The sequence below is a fragment of the Salmo salar genome, chromosome ssa18, assembly GCF_905237065.1.
Source record: "Salmo salar chromosome ssa18, Ssal_v3.1, whole genome shotgun sequence".
NCBI lineage: Eukaryota > Metazoa > Chordata > Actinopteri > Salmoniformes > Salmonidae > Salmo > Salmo salar.
In genome coordinates this window covers 68827113-68850301 of record NC_059459.1, presented here as the reverse complement: position 1 = coordinate 68850301, position 23189 = coordinate 68827113, and the positions used below count along the sequence as shown (strand labels likewise).

At 42.3% G+C, this 23189-nt stretch overlaps 1 protein-coding gene and 1 non-coding gene across 2 annotated transcripts; both read right to left on the bottom strand.

The window, feature by feature from the left end:
- Positions 1-931: 931 nt before the first annotated feature.
- LOC106577838 (shootin-1) lies at positions 932-14773 on the bottom strand. Its single transcript, XM_014156201.2, has 17 exons — positions 14608-14773; positions 10873-10922; positions 10615-10675; positions 8813-8907; positions 8410-8569; positions 8103-8200; positions 7923-8004; positions 7719-7813; positions 5491-5637; positions 4290-4443; positions 3771-3945; positions 3373-3431; positions 2910-3007; positions 2765-2794; positions 2615-2668; positions 2229-2410; positions 932-1935 (listed from the first exon to the last, which is right to left on the bottom strand). The coding sequence occupies exons 1-17, from the start codon at positions 14639-14641 to the stop codon at positions 1764-1766; spliced, it is 1746 nt and encodes a 581-aa protein (XP_014011676.2). The 5' UTR covers positions 14642-14773; the 3' UTR covers positions 932-1763.
- Positions 14774-22732: 7959 nt separating this feature from the next.
- trnal-cag (transfer RNA leucine (anticodon CAG)) lies at positions 22733-22815 on the bottom strand. The gene has a single exon. It is a non-coding gene; the product is annotated as a tRNA-Leu (tRNA).
- Positions 22816-23189: the final 374 nt, after the last annotated feature.

Sequence of the window (23189 nt, the reverse complement as noted above, 5' to 3'; positions counted from 1 at the left end):
CAGTTGATAGGGTTCTTAAGAGAAAAGTCTATGAAAATGTGCTTTTGGACCTGACTTTTGGAAGTGGATAGGGGTTCTTTATTCCAATCCTAAAGCAACAGTACTTATGAATGGAATTATGTCTCCTTTTTTTAAGTCTTTCTAGAGGCACAAGGCAAGGCTGCTCACTTTCCCCTTACCTATTTGCCATAGTTTTAGAGCCTCTTGTGACAATGATAAGAACAGATCCAGATATTAGGGTTGTCCATGGAGGAGGAAAAAACAATTATTTAATTGTATTGCATCATATTCTAGTTTGTCAGGCTACAAAATTAATTGGAATGAGTCAGAAGCAATGCCAATTAATGCTATATGTTAATCTTTAACCGTTACCCCATTATTGGAATTCCTAATGTTTTGTACACTCAGTGTATGTAGTCCACTGTGTTATTCCTTGGAGGAGGAAAAAACGATTATTTAATTGTATTGCATCATATTCTAGTTTGTCAGGCTACACAATTAATTGGAATGAGTCAGAAGCAATGCCAATTAATGCCATATGTTAATCTTTAACCAGTACCCCATTATTGGAATTCCTAATGTTTTGTACACTCAGTGTATGTAGTCCACTGTGTTAATCCTTGGATCCTTTGAACCCATAAAAGCAAAGCCACTCATACTGAAAACGAGTATGTAATAAACATAACACATTTTTAATTTAAAGTAAAGTAATGTGAATAAATGAGACTAGAGCACTATAAGTGATAGTAATGGGACGTCATTACCATCATTTGATTTATTCTTGTAACAGTGCCTCTCGATGTATTTATTTTATTTTATTTTTATTTCACCTTTATTTAACCAGGTAGGCAAGTTGAGAACAAGTTCTCATTTACAATTGCGACCTGGAGGGAGGGGGGTGTATGGAATCAGGAGCAGGAGAGCAGATGGGTTCCAGGGGAAATCAACAGTTTATTTGGCGGTTCCGAAGGCGCAACACAGACACAAAGGAAAACCGCACAAATGTCGTATCCACTCCCAGGGAGGGAACGATGCACACAGAGGAGAAACCTCGACTCCGCTAGCTACAAGCAATATGTCCACGGTAAACACATACCGTACTTAAAACAAAGCAAAGCCCGTGGTGCAGGCACACACCCCTTACATGTACCATACAGCAATAATCCCGCACACAGCCTAACCTGCAGCGGGAAAATATAAACCCACCGAAATCAGAAAAACTAGACACAGGTGTGTAAAACCAGACAGAACTAAATGAAAAGGAAAATGGGATCGGTGGCAGCTAGTAGGCTGGCGACAACGACCGCTGAGCACCGCCCGAACAGGGAGAGGAGCCACCTTCGGTGGAAGTCGTGACAATTCTGTTTTGTTACAGCATTCAACCAACATAATTAATTTATTGTTAACATTTTTTTAATGCTAAACCGAAATTGAAAACGTGATTATTTTTTTAGAAACCGAACTGACCTAAAAAAGCTCTAATCGCTCAGCACTAACCATATAAATCTTTACATTAAAATATACAGTGCATAAATATGATTGTGTTACAACAGTGTTCCCAAAACCTCTCCTTCAGTACCCCTAGCCAGTCCACACATTTGATGTATTCCAAAACTAGCCAGCTGATTTAATTAATGAGGGGTTTGATGATTAAAGGTAAGATGACATTTACGTCAGCTGTGCTTGGAATACATCAAATCAGTTGACTGGCTGGGGGTACTTCAGGAGAGGTTTGGGAAACACTGTGGGACAGTATCCTAACACTAATCATCCCTTTCCCCAAGTTTCAGATCTCCTCCTCTCGTATCAGTTCTGATGCTCTGATACGAGAGTTCCTCTTCTCTCTGTTCTGCTGGAGCCTCCTGAGCACGGGGGTGCTGCCACGCTCTCCTGCGTAGAGAAGGGCACCTGCTGCTGGGCCACCTAGCTGGGGACCTGGGGGGCACAACATATGGTACATTAAAAGTATGCTAAAATAATACTGTAGGTAAGTGAAAGATATCACTATGTGGGTTAATGATGTGTCCTCCTGGCCCCTCGTTTGTTATCATCTCTTTCAATCATCCTCTTCTTGTTCATGCCATTAAAGACCAGACCATCTTTCAATGTAATACCATCAATTTAGTCCAAGTGAGCAAAACAACCAGAGAGGACCCCTGCAAAACTTTAAAAAAAGAAATTGACTGACTGTCCCCTATTCCCCAAAACAAAGGATGGAGATGCTGCACCTTGGATTTTGGTGGTGGGAGGGGTGGGGGAGGGGGGTTGGGGAGGGGCCGGGGGTGTCCTGTCCATCCCCCATGGCCCGCCTCCTCCTCAGTAGCACCAGATGTAGCTCCGCCTCCCCTACGTTTCGGCTTATCCTCTTCCGTGACCCCGCCCTCCTGTGGCCTGGGCGTTTCATGGTGTCCTGGGAAAGGATAGGTCAACCAATCAGGATAGGTGAGGAGGGTAAACCAATCATGTCAATGAAAATAATAGAAAGTAGAGTAAACCAAGCAGGGTTTGACTTCTCAAAGCCTCCATAGTACAATATTAATCTCATCGACCTATAGACTCACTAGTAAAACAGCAAATGCTTCATTTTAGACATTTCGTATTGATCCCATCTTACCAGCATTTCTTTTAGATCCAGCACGGCTGACTTTCTCTTCTCACTCCTATGGTCCTGTGATTTGATAAATTAATACAGGATTAACATTTTAATACTAAATAAATAATCTTTATAACACTATTATAATAGGAAAAGCGTGAAAATTCTCACCCTCCAGGCACTGTCATCTTCTGGTCCAGGCTGAGATAGGAGAGAAGCAGTCAGATGTTGGACCACTGTAATTGTCTCTCTATCAAGTAGATAGCATGACTGATTGATTGATAAATCAATTGATACATGCACTAGCTCGCCTTACCTGTGGTCTCAGGGTGGGTCTCAGGACGATGCCTTTCTTTATCCTCTCCATCATCTCATCCACCGCTCGGGTCTTCATGTCCACAGAAGGATCTGGCTCTGGTGGAGAGAGGAGACAACACAGTGAGTGGACTCAACCTGAGCTGTAGTATGTTCAAATATACAACTATTCATATCAGAACTAGGGTCTTTGTTTGTTGACCTGCTAAACGTTGAAATCTTGAATATCCTAAGCACATACTGTCTGTATATTGTAATAGTAGTCATAGAATGCATCAGTCATGTAATCATTTCTACTCTGTATTTAATTTCATCTGTTTAAGCTGGATTGTTGACTGAAGTGACACAGCAGCATTGGACATAAAGACCCTGGTCTCGATTGAGATTCCCTGGATAAATAAAGGTTAAATAAATCGAATAAATCAGTACGTCATGTGTATTCATACCACGGTAAGAACACTCACTATTCTTATCAGTGTTGTTGACTGACTCCTTCCGCTTGTTGCGCAGGACGACAAGTTGACTAGACCGGAATAACAGAAAGTAGAACAGAAGGAGTTTTCACTAACATTTACCAGATTCTGCCTTACCTCTGGGTACCACCATCACTTTTATGTAACGAAGGTCAAAAAGCTCACATTTTCAATGTAAAGTTGCCAATAAGTTTAAATTGTTTGGAATAGGATACCTCTATCTCTAACTGGTAATATAGTGATTATGGATATCTCTACCTGGTAATGTAGTGATTATGGAGACCTCTACCTGCGAATATGGTGCTTAGGGATACCTCTACCTGCTAATATAGTGATTATGTAGTCATGTATTTATATTTGAATAGAGAACGATATAGTATAGAACCTACTCAACAACAGTGCTGGAAGGAGTTGGGGGCAGGGGAGGAGGAGGAGGGGGAGGAGGGGGAGGAGGAGGAGGAGGAGGAGGAGGTGGTGCAGTGGTTGAGTTGTCCTCCACTGGTTGGTCAGCTTTGGAAACCTGGTCTTTCTCTGTGTCTTTCAGCCTATCTTGGAGATGTTTCACTAAAAGGAAGACAAAGTACCACCAACCACAACAGTGTGTCATATTTTATTATTTTAAAAACTGAATTTGTTTGAAGAGTGAAAATGGGGCAAAGAAAAATTCAACTCCAGAGAAAACAATTAAATAGTGATTATTTATACTGATTTTACATCAGGGTACTATGATCACTATGAGCACGTTTTATATAAACTTAAGATTTTAGCACAAAATACATATGTCAGGCTGCGTTTAAACAGGCAGTCCAATTCTCGTAATTCTTCCACCAATTGGTCTTTTGACCAATCAGATCAGAATTGGGCTGTCTGTGTAAACGCAGCCATTAAATCGCAGATGTGGTAGCTACCTTCACCCTGGAGTTGGGCGGCAGTGATCTGCGCCTGCCTTAGCTGAGTCTCCATGGTCCTCCTCTCCTTCTCACTGCTCTCCAGCTGGCCTCTGACAATCTGCAGCTCAGACAGAACACTGCTCTCCTCCAGAGCACACTGGGTCTGCTTCACCTGTGATAGTCATATACACAGATATGGATAGATACAGACAGGAGAGACATAATATACACTCGAAATTAGACTTCCACATTTAAATTGAACTTCTAGGGGGGGGGGGGTTGTTTAGCAACAAAACCGATGCGTGGCAGCCGTGGAGCAAACCAAGTGGGGTTGGCTGAGTGTACAAAACATTAAAAACACCTGCTCTTTCCATGACAAAGACTAACCAGGTGAATGCTATGATCACTTATTGATGTCACTTGTTAAATCCACGTCAATCAGGGGAGGAGACTGTTTAAAGGATTTTTAAGCCTTCAGACATGGATTGTGTATGTGGGCAAGACAAAAGATTCAAGTGCCTTTTGAACGGGGTATGGTAGTAGGTACCAGGCGCACCAGTTTGTATCAAGAACTGCAACACTGATGGATTTCTCACACTCAGTTTCCCGTGTGTATCAAGAATGGTCCAAAACCCAAAGGACATCCAGCCAACTTGACACAACCGTGGGAAGCATTAGAGTCAACATGGGCCAGCATCCCTGTGGAACGCTTTTGACACCTTGTAGAGTCCATGCCCTGACGAATTGAGGCTGTTCTGAGGGCAAACTCAATGCAACTCAATATTAGGAAGGTGTTCTTAATGTTTTATACACTCAGTGTATATTCCCTCTGCAAATATTTATTGAAAACATAAATACATTGGCACAATGAGCACTTGTTGTCTCTCAAATACATTGTTACAGTTATTGGTTAGCTAGCTAGTGAGTTTTAGCCATATTAGCATAGACGTGACAAAGTCAAAACAGCTCAAAACAAAATTGTATCAATAACAAGATACAACGAGCTGAAACGATTCCCCACATGGCATCTTCTTATCATTGTTGCTAACTATTTGACCGTCCAGAATCACAACACACTGACTTCTGCCCCATAGATGAGCGCGCTCATTGTTTCAGAACGTTGTCAACTAACCCGTCTATTAGGGAGAGACGACTATTCTCTTACTCACTCTCTCTATGTTTCTCACTCTCACACACACACACACCTCCCCCTCCCTACCTGGTTTCGGTAGTAGAGCTGTATGTCCTGTAAGGTACTGTTGATGTGGGCCACCTGTTCCAGAGCCTGTTGGAGCTGCATACTTGTCTCTGAACTCTGCTGCAGCACCATGCTCTGTCTCTGGGTCTCCTTCTGCTTCACCAACACCTGCCAGTCAGTCAATCAATCAATCCACAAATTAATCAATCAATCAATCCATCAACCACTCAATCAATCAATAATATAGGAACAACATAATTAGAAGAGTAAAAATAAATGGTTTTTCATACCCATGGTATACGGTCTGATATACCACCCTTTTAGCCAATCAGCATTCAAGGCTCAAACCAAACGGATTATAATTGATATTATACAACAGTTATGGTAAGCTCCCCTTAAAAAAGCTATTCATCCATTGCTGATAATGGAGCAAACCTATTTGATAACTTCAGTGACTATCGTAAATGCATTGAATGTTTGGAGGCTCATGCATGAGAATCTCTATAAACCTGTAATATATAGCTGGGAATGGTCACATATATAGTGAAACTAGCTCTAACAAAAGGGTCACAGTCAGGAAGAGAGTTTAGGAATTGAAAAGTCAGTGAGTCACTTTCACTTCCATAAGTTCAAACACAGCGAGGGTGTAGTGAAAGCAGCCATCTGTGTGTTAGGCTACACATCATTACATTTAGTCCAAATTACCCTGGTGTAAGCACTCTAAAGTCCCCATAGCACAAGGCATTTTCACACAGCCAGGGCATCAATTAGGAAACGCTAATGTTTGACAAGCCAAGGGCTGCTGGTGTCCACACAACACGTACACACACACACACACACACACACACAGGACCAGCATCAAACAGAGGAGCCTTTGCAGAGCATTGAGAGTAAAGGAGGCTGAGTTGTGTGGTTGTGTCAGAACAGTAGGGGTCCTTTTCACAGGTAAGGACCCATGCGAGGCGTCCCATTATGTGCCCGTCTGGTAAATAGCGAACAGTGCACACAAAGGCGACAATTGACCGTATTCAATGTAAAGTGTCAAGCTAAAGACAGGGATGTGTTTAAAGCTATAGTCCCCATTCTCAAACTGCGCCGTGATGGGTGCTAATTATGAAGCAGAGGGGGCTCTGAGAGGGGAGGCTACTTTTGTTGTCCTCTGAGACGCTAATGTTCTACCGCCACCTTTGTTACAACATGACCAGCTGGGAAATCGGGAGCTGTGTGTGAGTGTGTGCATTTCTCCTTTACAAAGTGATCATCAGCCTGCCCGTCCCTCCCTTCTCACACCTCTTTGTATTTCACTGCCCGATTTGTCCTCTTGGTATGAATGCAGAATGAATGGGGATCCCCCTCTCTCCCCAACCCTCTCCTGTCCCACAATATGGCCCCTGTCTGAATGAGGAAGTGAAGAAGTACCACCCCCCCTGTCCAATACTCCTCCATTCACTAGAACTGCCCCAGGGCCCTGGTCGAAGCCACTGCTGCTCCTTGTGGTACGACCTAGAGAGAGGGGTGAATACCCTTCCCTGCCACCTAGGAATTGTTTATTTGTATTTATTAGGGGTCCCCATTAGCTGTTACCAAGGCAGCAGCTACTCTTCCTGGGGTCCAAACACATTAACGCACTTACATTACACACACACAAAATGTACATCATATAACATTATTACGCCACTACATATCTATATACAATACAACATGTATAATACCATCATACAACAATATTACAATGTATCTGTGTGTAGAGTGAGTGTGTGTCTCTTCACAGTCCGCGTTGTTCTTTAAGGTGTAGTTGTATCTGTTTTTTTCCCCGATTTGACTGCTTGACTGAGTTACTTGATGTGGAATAGAGTTCCATGTAGTCATGGCTCTACTGTATATAGTACTGTGCGTCTCCTAGCCTGTGTTCTGGACTTGGGGACTGTGAAGAAGTCTTGTGGGGTATGAGCTGTGTGCTAGTTGTTTGGACAGACAGCTCAGTGCTTACAACTTGTCAATACCTCTCACAAAGACATGTAGTGAGGCAGTCAATCTTTCCTCTACTTTGAGCAGCACACACACTTTCAGAAACATAAACACACACATGTACACACCGACGAACGCATGCACACACACACACACACACACACACACACACACACACACACACACACACACACACTTTCAGAAACATAAATACACACATACTGTATGTACACACCTACGAACGCATGCATATGCACACAAACACACACAGGGTTGTGTACCTGGTGGGCGAAGACTTCTGCGTGCTGTCTGAGGCCCTGCTCCAGCTCCAGCTTCTGACTGATCTCTGTGAACTCCTCTGTCACAAGCTGGGACACTATGGACACGCACACACACACACGTAAAACATTGAACATGACTTTGGTATGAGGTGAATAGAGTGTATATCATGAGGAGCACTGATATGTGTCAGAGTGGGGTCTCGCCTCTCTTCATCTTATTCATGGTCTTGTTCTGTTTGGACAGTTTCTTCAGTATGGCCTCTCTCTCATCGATCTCTAGGGCCAGCTGAGTAGGACATGTAGAAGAGTAGGAGACCATAAATACTCAAACACAGTACACACACACACACACACGTCTAGATTCTGTCCGTCAGTGCTAGCTACCTGTTCTTTGAGCTGGTTCTGCTCTGCCCTCAGGGCCTCCACCTGCTCACACAGCCGCAGCTTCTCCCCCAGCAGCTGGTCCACCGAGGCCTGCAGTTCTGGCCGGGACGGGGGGGACGGGGGGGACAGGGGGGGGATGGAGGAGAGAGACAGGAAGATGAGCAGCTATCTTAACATTTTCCCGATGGGTCGAGTAAAAGTACAAAAACAATCCTCTCAAATCTCAATTCTATAACTTTTATCTGTCACTCATGTTCATAAAGGATACCGTATGAGTTCCGTGCGGTTATTGTGTAAGTCTCTGTACCTTTTATCTGGGCCTGTCCTTGCAGCACGGCATCCTCCCCGCTGTCCCCATCAGGGTCGGGATCGACCCCAAGGTCAGCCACCAGGTTTTCAGGAAGCTCTGGGATGAATGGCAGCAGAGCCTGGCTCCTCCTCTTCAGAACCTTGTTGTCTTTGGTCACCTTTGTGTTCAAGGAGAAGAGATCTGTTTAGAGCATTGTTTCAGTGTTCCACACGGTATACAGGCTTTTGTTCCAGCCCAATAATGACTCAACTAATCATTGAGTTCTTGATTAGGTGATGTGTTTGTTACTACTGGGCTGGCACAAAACCTACACACCCAAGTGGAACACGGACTTGTTAGGTCAATGACGTCACTGAGACACTCAATTGAGTTGAAATACAGTACCCATAAAGCACCCCACCTTGACAGCCAGGGCCTCTGCACTCTCCCTGCAGGAGCGTTCAATCTGGAACTGCATCTCTAGAACTTCCATCTCCTTCAACAGCTGAGAGGACACTGAGGAGAGATGAGATAGAGGGAAGAGAAAGACGGGGAAAGAGAAATAGATCGTGGGGTGAGACAGAGAGAAAACATAGACTCCTGCTTACATATGTCATGAAAGCTACACTACTTTGTCACAAATATACAGTGCATTCGGAAAGTATTCAGACCCCTTGACTTTTTCCACGTTTTGTTACATTACGACCTTATTCTAAAATGGATGAACGTTTTTTTCCCTCATCAATCTACACACAATACCCCATAATGACGAAGCAAAAACAGGTTTAGACATTCTTGCAAATGTATAAAAAAAACTGAAATATCACATTTACATAAGTATTCAGACCCTTTACTCAGTACTTTGTTGAAGCACCTTTGGCAGCGATTACAGCCTTGATTCTTCTTGGGTATGACGCTACATGCTTGGTACACCTGTATTTGGGGAGTTTCTCCCATTCTTCTCTGCAGATCCTCTCAAGCTCTGTAAGGTTGTATGGGGAGCGTTGCTGCACAGATATTTTCAGGTCTCTCCAGAGATGTTCAATCGGGTTCAAGTAGGGGCTCTGGCTGGGCCACTCAAGGACATTGAGAGACTTGTCCCGAAGCCACTGCTGCGTTGTCTTGGCTGTGTGCTTAGGGTCGTTGCACTGTTGGAAGGTGAACCTTCACCCCAGTCTGAGGTCCTGAGCACTCTGGAGCAGGTGTTCATCAAGGATTTCTTTGTACTTTGCTCCGTTCATCTTTCCCTCGATCCTGACTAGCATGATGCTACCACCATGATGCCTCACCCGTAGGGATGGTGCCAGGTTTCCTCCAGACGTGATGCTTGGCATTCAGGCCAAATAGTTTAATCTTGGTTTCATCAGACCAGAGAATCTGGTTTCTCATGGTCTGAGAGTACTTTATGTGCCTATTGGCAAACTCCAAGCGGGCTGTCATGTGCCTTTTACTGAGGAGTGCCTTCCGTCTGGCCATTCTACCATAAAGGCCTGATTGGTGGAGTGCTGCAGAGTTGGTTGTCTTTCTGGAAGGTTCTCCCATCTCCACAGAGAAACTCTGGAGCTCTGACCATTGGAATCTTGATCACCTCCCTGACCAAGGCCCTTCTCCCCTGATTGCTCAGTTTGGCTGGGCGGCCAGCTCTTGGAAGAGTCTTAGTGGTTCCAAACTTCTTCCACTTAAGAATGATGTAGGCCACTGTGCTTGGGGACCTTCAATATTGCAGACATTCTTTGGTACCCTTCCCCAAATCTGTGCCTCGATACAATACTGTCTCGGACCTCTACGGACAATTCTTCGACCTCATGGCTTGGTTTTTGCTCTGACATGCACTGTCAACTTTATATAGACAGGTGTGTGCCTTTCCAAATCATGTCCAATCAATTGAATTTATCAGAGGTGGACTCCAATCAAGTTGTAGAAACATCTCAAGGATGATCAGTGGAACCAGATGCAACTGAGCTCAATTTCGAGTCTCATAGCAAAGGGCCAGAATACTTATGTAAATAATGTATTTCTGTTTTAAATTTTTAATACATTTGCTAAAATTCCTAATATTCTGTTTTTGTTTTGTCGTTACGTGTTATTGTGTGTAGATTGATGAAGGAAAACATTAATTTAATACATTTTAGAATAAAGCTGTAGCGTAACAAAATGTGGAAAAAGGAAAGGGTCTGAATACTTTCCGCAAACACTATATGGATATTGATTGGTGCAGCTCACCTTCCTCCATCTCAGATAGCTTCTGATTGGCTTCATCCCTCTGCTTCTCCAGAATCTCACACTACAGGACAGACCAAACAAATATACACATATACACACAGACTAGTCTCTGACATATTCTCTCATCATCTGTTTAGGCTACCGGTATATAAGAACTAAATATACAAGTCTTAAGCTATGTCCATGGATTTAACATGGGACGATTTGTCTCTATCCACCCGAGAAACAATAGAGTATTACAGATGTTACTAAATATACCTGAATGTCTCCTTCATCTTCAGAGGAGCAGCTGCTTTCTCCACCAGAAGCTGTGAAAATATAACAAAATACTTTCATTTATCAAAATGTACAGTTATTGCAACTTATGGCTCTTCTTCCCGATATTAATCACAAATAAGTGGTTAATAAATGAGGAAGAAAGACATCAATGCAGCGTTCACGTCATGTCAGAAACTCAGGACCTCTGAGTTAATATGAACATAAATTATTTGCGTAGAGCTTCCTATTAGTTGATTCTGATACTTCCCAAGGGGGAAACTCGAGGTATCATCTTTCTACAATGAGTAAGCAAGTCGAACATTTCTGAGTTTCCGACATGATGTGAACACGGCAACAAATCCTAACGAGTCAGGTTTTCCTAATCCTATAGAGCACCACAGTGGAGGTATCGTAATACCCATAAAACCTAGCGGTCAAACAGGGAAATGGTTACACTTGTTTTTCCACCATTCATTTTAGAAACACTTAAAATAAGGGCTGGCTTTCGTGTAGGCTTACCCTGGTGTGACATTTTGATAACCATGTAAATCTCTCTCGGACAAGGTGACTTTTATCAAAATATTCAGCTCTATTTACTCTCAGATTCTAAAATGCTAATTAGCATCAAAAAGTAGACATCATGCAAGACTACAAATCCCTGCAAGCTCCTACACGTCATTCTAGCTGACACCTTTGCTAACAGGTTTTGTGTCAAGGGAAAACTTGCACAAGACAGTTCACCGAATTGTAATTTTTTAAAGAAATGTTGCAAATGTATTAATTAATACATTAAGCTAATAATAGATACTTAATCCAGCTTTTATTACATTTTCCTCGATTTGGCAGTCTCGTCCAGATCATCATGGCATTTCTAGCTCTTTATGGTATCCATATTAGCAGCTATTTACATTTCGTTTTTGGGGAGTAAATACAGGCGAATATATTGATAAAAGTCACCTTGTCCTAGAGAGATTTACATGGTTATCAAAATGTCACACCATGTTAAAGGCCTTATTTTAAGTGTTTCTAAAATCCCCTTTCCCCCCTGTCCGCTAGGTTTTATGGGTATTATTACTCATACACTGGTAATCTGTAAGTGATCCTAAAAGAGGAAGCTACTCTGAGGTGAGAATACAGGAAGTGATTCGGAAAGTCTCACTTTCAATATGGATCTGAGCCGTGCCATTCCCTCAACTACACAGAATTATGAACAAGGGATTAATTCTTTACATTCTCTACTCAAAGACAGCTTTATGGAGGGATGTGGAAAAGAAATAAGGTACAAGTCACATCCAATGTTTCATATCATAGTAAATCATTTCACAATTGAGGGATGTTGTAGCATTTTTTTGCAGAGACAGGTGTGGTTATTTCAACGTGATCAGAACCTAATTGAAATGACCTGAATCAAAACTATTCATTCAGTGTGGCCTCTCTCTCATCAATCTCTAGGGCCAGCTGAGTGAGACATGTAGAAGAGTAGGAGACCATAAATACTCAAACTCAGTACACACACACAGACACATATGCACACAGACACATATGCACACAGACACATATGCACACAGACACATATGCACACAGACACATATGCACACAGTCACATATGCACACAGTCACATATGCACACAGACACATATGCACACAGACACATATGCACACACACATATATGCACACACACACATTTGCACACACACACATACAGATAAGCACACGCATACAGTAAAAATGCATACAGTTGAAGTCGGAAGTTTACATACACCTTAACCAAATACATTTAAACTCAGTTTTTCACAATTCCTGACATTTAATCCTAGTAGAAATTCCCTGTCTTAAGTCAGTTAGGATCACCACTTTATTTTAAGAATGTGAAATGTCAGAATAATAGTAGAGAGAATGATTTGTTTCAGCTTTTATTTCTTTCATCACATTCCCAGTGGGTTAGACGTTTACATACACTCAATTAGTATTTGGTAGCATTGCCTTTAAATTGTTTTACTTGGGTCAAACGTTTCAGGTAGCCTTCCACAAGCTTCCCACAATAAGTTGGGAGAATTTTGACCCATTCCTCCTGACAGAGCTGGTGTAACTGAGTCAGGTTTGTAGGCCTCCTTGCTCGCACACGCTTTTTCAGTTCTGTCAACACATTTTCTATAGGATTGAGGTCAGGGCTTTGTGATGGCCACTCCAATACCTTGACTTTCATGTCCTTAAGCCATTTTGCCACAACTTTGGAAGTTTGCTTGGGGTCATTGTCCATTTGGAAGACCCATTTGCGACCAAGCTTTAACTTCCAGAATTGATGTCTTGAGATGTTGCTTCAATATATCCACATAATTTTCCTCCCTCAGGATGCCATCTATTTTGTGAAGTGCACCAGTCCCTCCTGCAGCAAAGCACCCCCACAACATGATGCTGCCACCCCCGTGCTTCACGGTTGGGATGGTGTTCTTAGGCTTGCAAGCCTCCCCCTTTTTCCTCCAAACATAACAATGGTTAATATGGCCAAACAGTTATATTTTTGTTTCATCAGACCAGAGGACATTTCTCCGAAAAGTATGATCTTTGTCCCCATGTGCAGTTGCAAACCGTAGTCTGGCTTTTTTATGGCGGTTTTGGAGCAGTGGCTTCTTCCTTGCTGAGCGCCCTTTCAGGTTATGTCGATATAAGACTTGTTTTACTGTGGATAAATATACTTTTGTACGTTTCCTCCAGCATCTTCACAAGGTCCTTTGCAGTTGTTCTGGGATTGATTTGCACTTTTCTCACCAAAGTACGTTCATCTCTAGGAGACAGTACGCATCTCCTTCCTGAGCGGTATGACAGCTGCGTGGTCCATGGTGTTTATACTTGTGTACTATTGTTTGTACAGATGAATGTGGTACCTTCAGGCATTTTGAAATTGCTCCCAAGGATAAACCAGACTTGTGGAGGTCTAAAAAAAAAATTCTGCGGTCTTGGCTGATTTCTTTAGATTTTCCCATGATGTCAATCAAAGAACCACTGAGTTTGAAGGTAGGCCTTGAAATACATCCACAGGTACACCTCCGATTGACTCAAATTATGTCAATTAGCCTATCAGAACCTTCTAAAGCCATGACATCATTTTCTGGAATTTTCCAAGCTGTTTAAAGGCACAGTCAACTTAGTGTATGTAAACTTCTGACCCACTGGAATTGTGATACAGTGAATTATAAGTGAAGTAATCTGTCTGTAAACAATTGTTGGAAAAATGACTTGTGTCATGCACAAAGTAGATGTCCTAACCGACTTGCCAAAACTATAGTTTGTTAATAACAAGACATTTGTGGAGTGGTTGAAAAACGAGTTTTATTGACTCCAACCTAAGTGTATGTAAACTTCCGACTTCAAGTGTATATTTATTCAGGATTCATATAAACTTGTGGTTGCATCACTAACAACATACTACCAAATTAATTTACCACCAAGTACAAACAATGTCGACCTACTAAAACTGCCCAAGCTGGAAAGGCAAAAACTGAGGTAAAGAATCTGAGTCCTTGAGGCTTTCTCAACAACACTGAGACGTCGCCTGTTTGGTCCATATACAGCCTAGGCTACCATAGTCAACATGGGTTCAACTCCGACCCACTGCCCTTCTGACTCACCGTCTCTCCTACCTTTCCTGTCTCCTGTTCACTGTACTATCTCAATAAAAAATACACAAAACCCTTAAATATTATATATATTGAGTAGTTGAAAGTTAGCCTCACCTGCAGTGTTGCTGCCTTCCCCTTGGGTCCACATCACAACCCAGCTAGGCTCTGGTTCTGGTTCTAGACTGTGGTTCTCTGACTACTAGACAAAGAGAGACTAGTCCCCCTTCTACAGTCTCTGTGTTCTGTTGTAACTCGTGATCTTTCCCTTCCTTTGACTGACACACAAGCCCCAGTGTGTAGGAAAGGGAACTGAAAGTCTTAACTTTAAGTGTTACAAGATGGGGAGTTGTTCACACACTTATTCCAGAAGTGAATAAACTTGAATTGTGTGTATTTTAGTAAGACTAGGACAACTCCATGGATTCTGCTAAATAGTCAAATAATGGAACCCAAACTATCTGCACTGACTGTATCTTGCACTGACCCTACGTACACTCACCAAACCATACTGTATATACACACACTCACTAGACTACATATACAAACCATATACACACTCACTAGACTACATATACAAACCATATACACACTCACTAGACTATATATACAAACCATATACACACTCACTAGACTGTATATACAACCATATACACACTCACCAGACAATATATACACACTCACTAGACTATATATACAACCATATACACACTCACTAGACTATATATACAACCATATACACACTCACTAGACTATATATACAAACCATATACACACTCACTATACTATATATACAAACCATATACACACTCACTAGACTATATATACAAACCATATACACACTCACCAGACTGTATATACAACCATATACACACTCACTAGACTATATATACAACCATATACACACTCACTAGACTATATATACAAACCATATACACACTCACCAGACTATATATACAACCATATACACACTCACCAGACTATATATACAACCATATACACACTCACTAGACTATATATACAACCATATACACACTCACTAGACTATATATACAAACCATATACACACTCACTAGACTATATATACAACCATATACACACTCACTATACTATATATACAACCATATACACACTCACCAGACTATATATACAACCATATACACACTCACTAGACTATATATACAACCATATACACACTCACTAGACTATACAGTGGGGGGGGGGGAGTATTTGATCCCCTGCTGATTTTGTACGTTTGCCCACTTACAAAGAAATGATCAGTCTATAATTTTAATGGTAGGTTTATTTGAACAGTGAGAGACAGAATTCAACAAAAATATCCAGAAAAACGCATGTCAGAAATTTTATAAATTGATTTGCATTTTAATGAGGGAAATAAGTATTTGACCCCTCTGCAAAACATGACTTAGTACTTGGTGGCAAAACCCTTGTTGGCAATCACAGAGGTCAGACGTTTCTAGGCCACTCCAGGTCCTTAATGTGCTTCTTCTTGAGCCACTGTTACCTGTAAAAAAGACACCTGTCCACAGAAGCAATCAATCAATCAGATTCCAAACTCTCCACCATAGCCAAGACCAAAGAGCTCTCCAAGGATGTCAGGGACAAGATTGTAGACCTACACAAGGCTGGAATGGGCTACAAGACCATCGCCAAGCAGCTTGGTGAGAAGGTGACAACATTTGGTGCGATTATTCGCAAATGGAAGAAACACAAAAGAACTGTCAATCTCCCTCGGCCTGGGGCTCCATGCAAGATCTCACCTCGTGGAGTTGCAATGATCATGAGAACGGTGAGGAATCATCCCAGAACTACACGGGAGGATCTTGTCAATGATCTCAAGGCAGCTGGGACCATAGTCACCAAGAAAACAATTGGTAACACACTACGCCGTGAAGGACTGAAATCCTGCAGTGCCCGCAAGGTCCCCCTGCTCAAGAATACATATACATGCCCGTCTGAAGTTTGCCAATGAACATCTGAATGACTCAGAGGACAACTGGTGAAAGTGTTGTGGCCAGATGAGACCAAAATGGAGCTCTTTGACATCAACTCAACTCGCCGTGTTTGGAGGAGGAGGAATGCTGCCTATGACCCCAAGAACACCATCTCCACCGTCAAACATGGAGGTGGAAACATTATGCTTTGGGGGTGTTTTTCTGCTAAGGGGACAGGACAACTTCACCGCATCAAAGGGGCGATGGACGGGGCCATGTACCATCAAATCTTGGGTGAGAACATCCTTCCCTCAGCCAGGGCATTGAAAATGGGTCGTGGCTGGGTATTCCAGCATGACAATGACCCAAAACACACGGCCAAGGCAACAAAGGAGTGGCTCAAGAAGAAGCACATTAAGGTCCTGGAGTGGCCTAGAAACGTCTGACCTCTGTGATTGCCAACAAGGGTTTTGCCACCAAGTACTAAGTCATGTTTTGCAGAGGGGTCAAATACTTATTTCCCTCATTAAAATGCACATCATTCTATAACATTTTTTACATGCGTTTTTCTGGATTTTTTTGTTGTTATTCTGTCTCTCACTGTTCAAATAAACCTACTATTAAAATTATAGACTGATCATTTCTTTGTAAGTGGGCAAACTTACAAAATCAGCAGGGGATCAAATACTTTTTTCCCTCACTGTATATACAAACTCACTAGACTATATATACAAACCATAGCCACACTCATTCATATACACTATTTACACACACACACACACACACACACACACACACACACACACACACACACACACACACACACACACACACACACACACACACACACACACACACACACACACACACACACACACACACACACATTTTTATACTCATAATTTGCTGCTGCTACTCTGTTCTTTATTTTACTCTTGTTATTATCTGTCCTGATGCCTCGTCACTTTACCCTGCCTTCATATCTACCTCAAATACCTCTGCACATTGATCTGGTACTGGTACTCCCTGTATATAGCCTCACATTGATCTGGTACTGGTACTCCCTGTATATAGCCTCACATTGATCTGGTACTGGTACTCCCTGTATATAGCCTCACATTGATCTGGTACTGGTACTCCCTGTATATATTCTTGTGTAAACTCTGCATTGTTGGGAAGGGCTCCTAAGCAAGCATTTAATTTGTAATCGACACGTGATAAATAACATTTGATTTGATTCTATCTTAACATTGTCCTCAATACTTATCCCCCAAAGCATCTCTGCCTGTCCTTAAAATATATCTTACATCCCAAATGGCCTCCATTCCCTATGAAAGTATGTTGCACAACATAGGGAATACGGTGCCATGTTCTTCCACTCAACAGTGTACTGTAGTTTTACTTTGCTGAAGTATCCCTGCTCTCGGTAAGAAATTGTGCACTCCAGTTGACATCTCTAAGGGGGGCACTGTCTTTCTAAATGTACAGACAAATCAAAGTGTGTCTGTCAAGAGAAAACATATCCGGTATCTTCGTACTACAGCAGAGGAACATCTTACATGTGAACCAAATGGCACCCTATTCCCTATGTAGTTAACTACTTTTGGCCATGGCCCATAAGGTTTTGATCAAAAGCTGTGCACTTTAATAGGGAATAGGGTGCCATTTGGGACGCAGGCCCTAATTCAGGCCATGACCTCTGTTTGCAGCCTCAACAGAGATCTGCCATTAAAAACTAAAAGCTCATTCTCGAGATAACATGACATAGTGTACATTTGGGATGAGGAACCCTCTGTTATTGACACACGCACACGCACACACACACACATACCAATTATTCAGACTACTCCTTCCTATGTAATAAAACTTTGATTTTATTTATTAATAATCCTTACAGTGGATACAGTTGTTTCTATCTGTATACTGCTTCACAGGGACCAGGCCTATATATGTTAAGGGCAGAGACCTCAGTTCCAGCTCTGATGTTTAGATTCATAATACAACAACATGTAATAAATAGCAGCATCGTGATGAGAAAAAGACATCTTGAATCTGCAATAATCAACCCCAAAATAACAATGACCTACTCTTTCATACTCTTCCAGCACTGACAGACTGACCTATGGTGACTACTTTAAAGAGATCCTTCAGCTATTTTTTAGCTTTTACTGTTGAAAAGTGATACTGCAAGTATAAATACAGTAAAGTACACACACACTAAAGGGTAAAAATATATATATATTTTTACACAACTGCAAACTTTAAAGAGTAGGGCATTCAAGGAATAGGTATGATGGGAATCCGTGATGTCATCGGCTACCACCCATAGAGGAGCTATAGAGAACAAAAGAGGAAAGGCCCACCCCCCACTTGTGCTATGTCATGACACACCTGGACCACCTATTGAGAGATGTCCTTTTGTTAAGTAAATCAGGTGTTTAAATTAGGTGAAAACAAGACTGGAGTGCCACTTTACAAGTGGTTGGACCGTACAGGACTTATGTTGTCTCTGGGAGAGTTTTATGGTGAGGTTTATTTATTTATTTCACCTTTATTTAACCAGGTAGGCTAGTTGAGAACAAGTTCTCATTTGCAACTGCGACCTGGCCAAGATATATACACTGCTCAAAAAAATAAAGGGAACACTTAAACAACACAATGTAACTCCAAGTCAATCACACTTCTGTGAAATCAAACTGTCCACTTAGGAAGCAACACTGATTGACAATAAATTTCACATGCTGTTGTGCAAATGGAATAGACAACAGGTGGAAATTATAGGCAATTAGCAAGACACCTCCAATAAAGGAGTGGTTCTGCAGGTGGGGACCACAGACCACTTCTCAGTTCCTATGCTTCCTGGCTGATGTTTTGGTCACTTTTGAATGCTGGCGGTGCTTTCACTCTAGTGGTAGCATGAGACGGAGTCTACAACCCACACAAGTGGCTCAGGTAGTGCAGCTCATCCAGGATGGCACATCAATGAGAGCTGTGGTAAGAAGGTTTGCTGTGTCTGTCAGCGTAGTGTCCAGAGTATGGAGGCGCTATCAGGAGACAGGCCAGTACATCAGGAGATGTGGAGGAGGCCGTAGGAGGGCAACAACCCAGCAGCAGGACCGCTACCTCCGCCTTTGTGCAAGGAGGAGCAGGAGAAGCACTGCCAGAGCCCTGCAAAATGACCTCCAGTAGGCCACAAATGTGCATGTGTCTGCTCAAACGGTCAGAAACAGACTCCATGAGGGTGGTATGAGGGCCCGACGTCCACAGGTGGGGGTTGTGCTTACAGCCCAACACCGTGCAGGACGTTTGGCATTTGCCAGAGAACACCAAGATTGGCAAATTCGCCACTGGCGCCCTGTGCTCTTCACAGATGAAAGCAGATTCACACTGAGCACGTGACAGACGTGACAGAGTCTGGAGACACCGTGGAGAACGTTCTGCTGCCTGCAACATCCTCCAGCATGACCGGTTTCGCGGTGGGTCAGTCATGGTGTGGGGTGGCATTTCTTTGGGGGGCCGCACAGCCCTCCATGTGCTCGTCAGAGGTAGCCTGACTGCCATTAGGTACCGAGATGAAATCCTCAGACCCCTTGTGAGACCATATGCTGGTGCGGTTGGCCCTGGGTTCCTCCTAATGCAAGACAATGCTAGACCTCATGTGGCTGGAGTGTGTCAGCAGTTCCTGCAAGAGGAAGGCATTGATGCTATGGACTGGCCCGCCCGTTCCCCAGACCTGAATCCAATTGAGCACATCTGGGACATCATGTCTCGCTCCATCCACCAACGCCACGTTGCACCACAGACTGTCCAGGAGTTGGCGGATGCTTTAGTCCAGGTCTGGGAGGAGATCCCTCAGGAGACCATCCACCACCTCATCAGGAGCATGCCCAGGCGTTGAAGGGAGGTCATACAGGCACGTGGAGGCCACACACACTACTGAGCCTCATTTTGACTTGTTTTAAGGACATTACATCAAAGTTGGATCAGCCTGTAGTGTGGTTTTCCACTTTAATTTTGAGTGTGACTCCAAATCCAGACCTCCATGGGTTGATAAATTGGATTTCCATTGATTATTTTTGTGTGATTTTGTTGTCAGCACATTCAGCTATGTAAAGAAAAAAATATTTAAAAGATTATTTATTTCATTCAGATCTAGGATGTGTTGTTTAAGTGTTCCCTTTATTTTTTTGAGCAGTATATATACACATACATACATACAGCATATATTGTTGTAATATGTATATCTATTTCTAATAATATTTATAAACTGGGTGGTTCGAGCCCTGAATGCTGATTGGCTGACAGCCGTGGTATATCAGACCGTATACCGAGGGTATGACAAAACATTTATTTTTACTGCTCTAATTACATTGGTAACCAGTTTATAATAGCAATAAGGCACTTCAGGGGTTTGTGATATATAGCCAATATATCACGACTAAGGGCTGTGTCCATGCACTCTGCGTTGTGTTGTGCGTAAGAACAGTCCTTTGCCATGGTATATTGGCCATATACCACACCCCCTCATGCCTTATTGCTTAAATATATCTATAGGATTTGAGATTCCTATCAGAAATGTGTGGATATTATGTGTCACAATGTCATTTTGACTAATCATTGACTTCCCCTCCCTGGGCACCTGAAGACACAGTGGCACCTCAGGCCCCTTAGAGCTGTCTATTGCCATGGATACCCGGTCCCCCAGTCTTCTAGATCTATTGTCGCTGTGGATATGTGGCCCCTCAGGCTTCTAGATCTGTCTGTCGCTGTGGATACATGGCCCTCCAGACTTCTAGCTCTGTCTGTCGCTGTAGATACATGGACCCCCAGGCTTCTAGCTCTGTCTGTCGCTGTAGATACATGGACCCCCAGGCTTCTAGATCTGTCTGTTGCTGTGGAAACATGGCCCCCCAGGCTTCTAGATCTGTCTGTGGCTGTGGATACGTGGCCCCCCAGGCTTCTAGCTCTGTCTGTCGCTGTGGATACATGGCCCTCCAGACTTCTAGCTCTGTCTGTCGCTGTGGATACGTGGCCCCCCAGGCTTCTAGATCTGTCTGTTGCTGTGGATACATGGCCCTCCAGACTTCTAGCTCTGTCTGTCGCTGTGGATACGTGGCCCCCCAGGCTTCTAGCTCTGTCTGTCGCTGTGGATACATGGCCCTCCAGACTTCTAGCTCTGTCTGTCGCTGTGGATACGTGGCCCCCCAGGCTTCTAGATCTGTCTGTTGCTGTGGATACATGGCCCTCCAGACTTCTAGCTCTGTCTGTCGCTGTGGATACGTGGCCTCTCAGGCTTCTAGATCAGTCTGGCACCCTGACCTTTGTTACAGTAATTACAGCATGGTGATAAAGGTGAAATTGTCACATAATATCCTTGCTGTCTGATGTCATTAGTAGAGAACATTATCACAGTAAAAGCACTAGGTACGCATCTACGATCAGCTTCTCCATTAGTGGGGGAAATGCAAAACTGACCCAGGATCAGCATAAAAGGTGGAAATTTAGAAATAATGTAGGGAGCGGCAGGTGCAACCTTTTTTGCTCCTCTTTGTATGTTTTGTCATCTTTGTAAAGATATTCCACACATTATTATCCATATTTATGTTTTATCAAAGAAAATAACATAGGAAACAATGGCTGGCCTAGATGTAAAACATATATATATATATACCTTATGTTCTTAATTATTTCTAAATTATTCAGGTTTCTTCAAATCTGTGGTGGATAAAAGTGCCATTAGAGAAAATGTTCGAGGTTGTCCATTGTCAATTTCTAGAAGTTCTATGAAATTCTTTAGTTTTACAATTATTTTATAAACTAGTCTTATATTTTTGCGATTGCTGCAAGATAGAGAGAAATATTGTCGGTCTTTTTAAGATGTTTTTCTGTAAGTTGTCAAATGTAAATATGTGTTTTTATTGAAATATTAAGAATTTTTACAGAAAAAAATACTTCAATCAATAAGTTGAAATAAACGAATTAAGAATAAGAATAACACAAACTTTTATTCAGATAGGCCTGTATCTTCACCAGGCTATCACAAATTATTGCGTTATTGCACAATACAAAATATGAATTAATTACAATTCTGAACTTGATTGATTTCTCATGATCATAATGCTTATGTAACACGAATTAATTTTATGCAATAAAACGAATATTTAAAATAAGAGCAAAGACGTTATTTTAGCGGTTCCTGCATACAAGGTGTCATGGAGTAGTGTACTGTCATTGCACCATTCATTTTATTATTCATTGTAATTTCTCAGAATTTCCGCAAAATGTTTTGTCAGAAGTGGGATTCGAACCCACGCCTCCAGAGGAGACTGCGACCTGAACGCAGCGCCTTAGACCGCTCGGCCATCCTGACATACGAAAAGACCGGGAGATGTTGCAATTAAAAATGTTGTGATGCATTCGTATGCTCAATTGAATGATTTTTCAAATTACTTTGAGGGTAAGAATATCGACACTTTTGTACAAAACTTATTTTACTGTTTTATGAGTGTATAAATGTATAGGGAATTATTAGCAGTCAGGACCTAGCGATTTCACAGCCGACCCACTTCTATTGGAATTAGATGTGTTTGTACTGGGATAAAGAGTAAATTAATGAGCACAACGCTAACGCTTTAAAGGAGCAATCAGCGGTTGCTACATTCATTTTTGGACTTAATAAATGAATGATCTGTACCCACTTTCTTGGAGAATATAACTTAGAAATGCCCCATTCCACTGTGCAAA

Coding starts and splice junctions, on each gene's coding strand:
- LOC106577838 (XM_014156201.2), bottom strand. CDS start 14,641: ATGTGGACCCAAGGGGAAGGCAGCAACACTGCAG. Junction 10,923..14,607: donor GGAAGGCAGCAACACTGCAG/GTGAGGCTAACT, acceptor ATATTTTCACAG/CTTCTGGTGGAGAAAGCAGC. Junction 4,444..5,490: donor AGCTCTACTACCGAAACCAG/GTAGGGAGGGGG, acceptor TGACTATCACAG/GTGAAGCAGACCCAGTGTGC.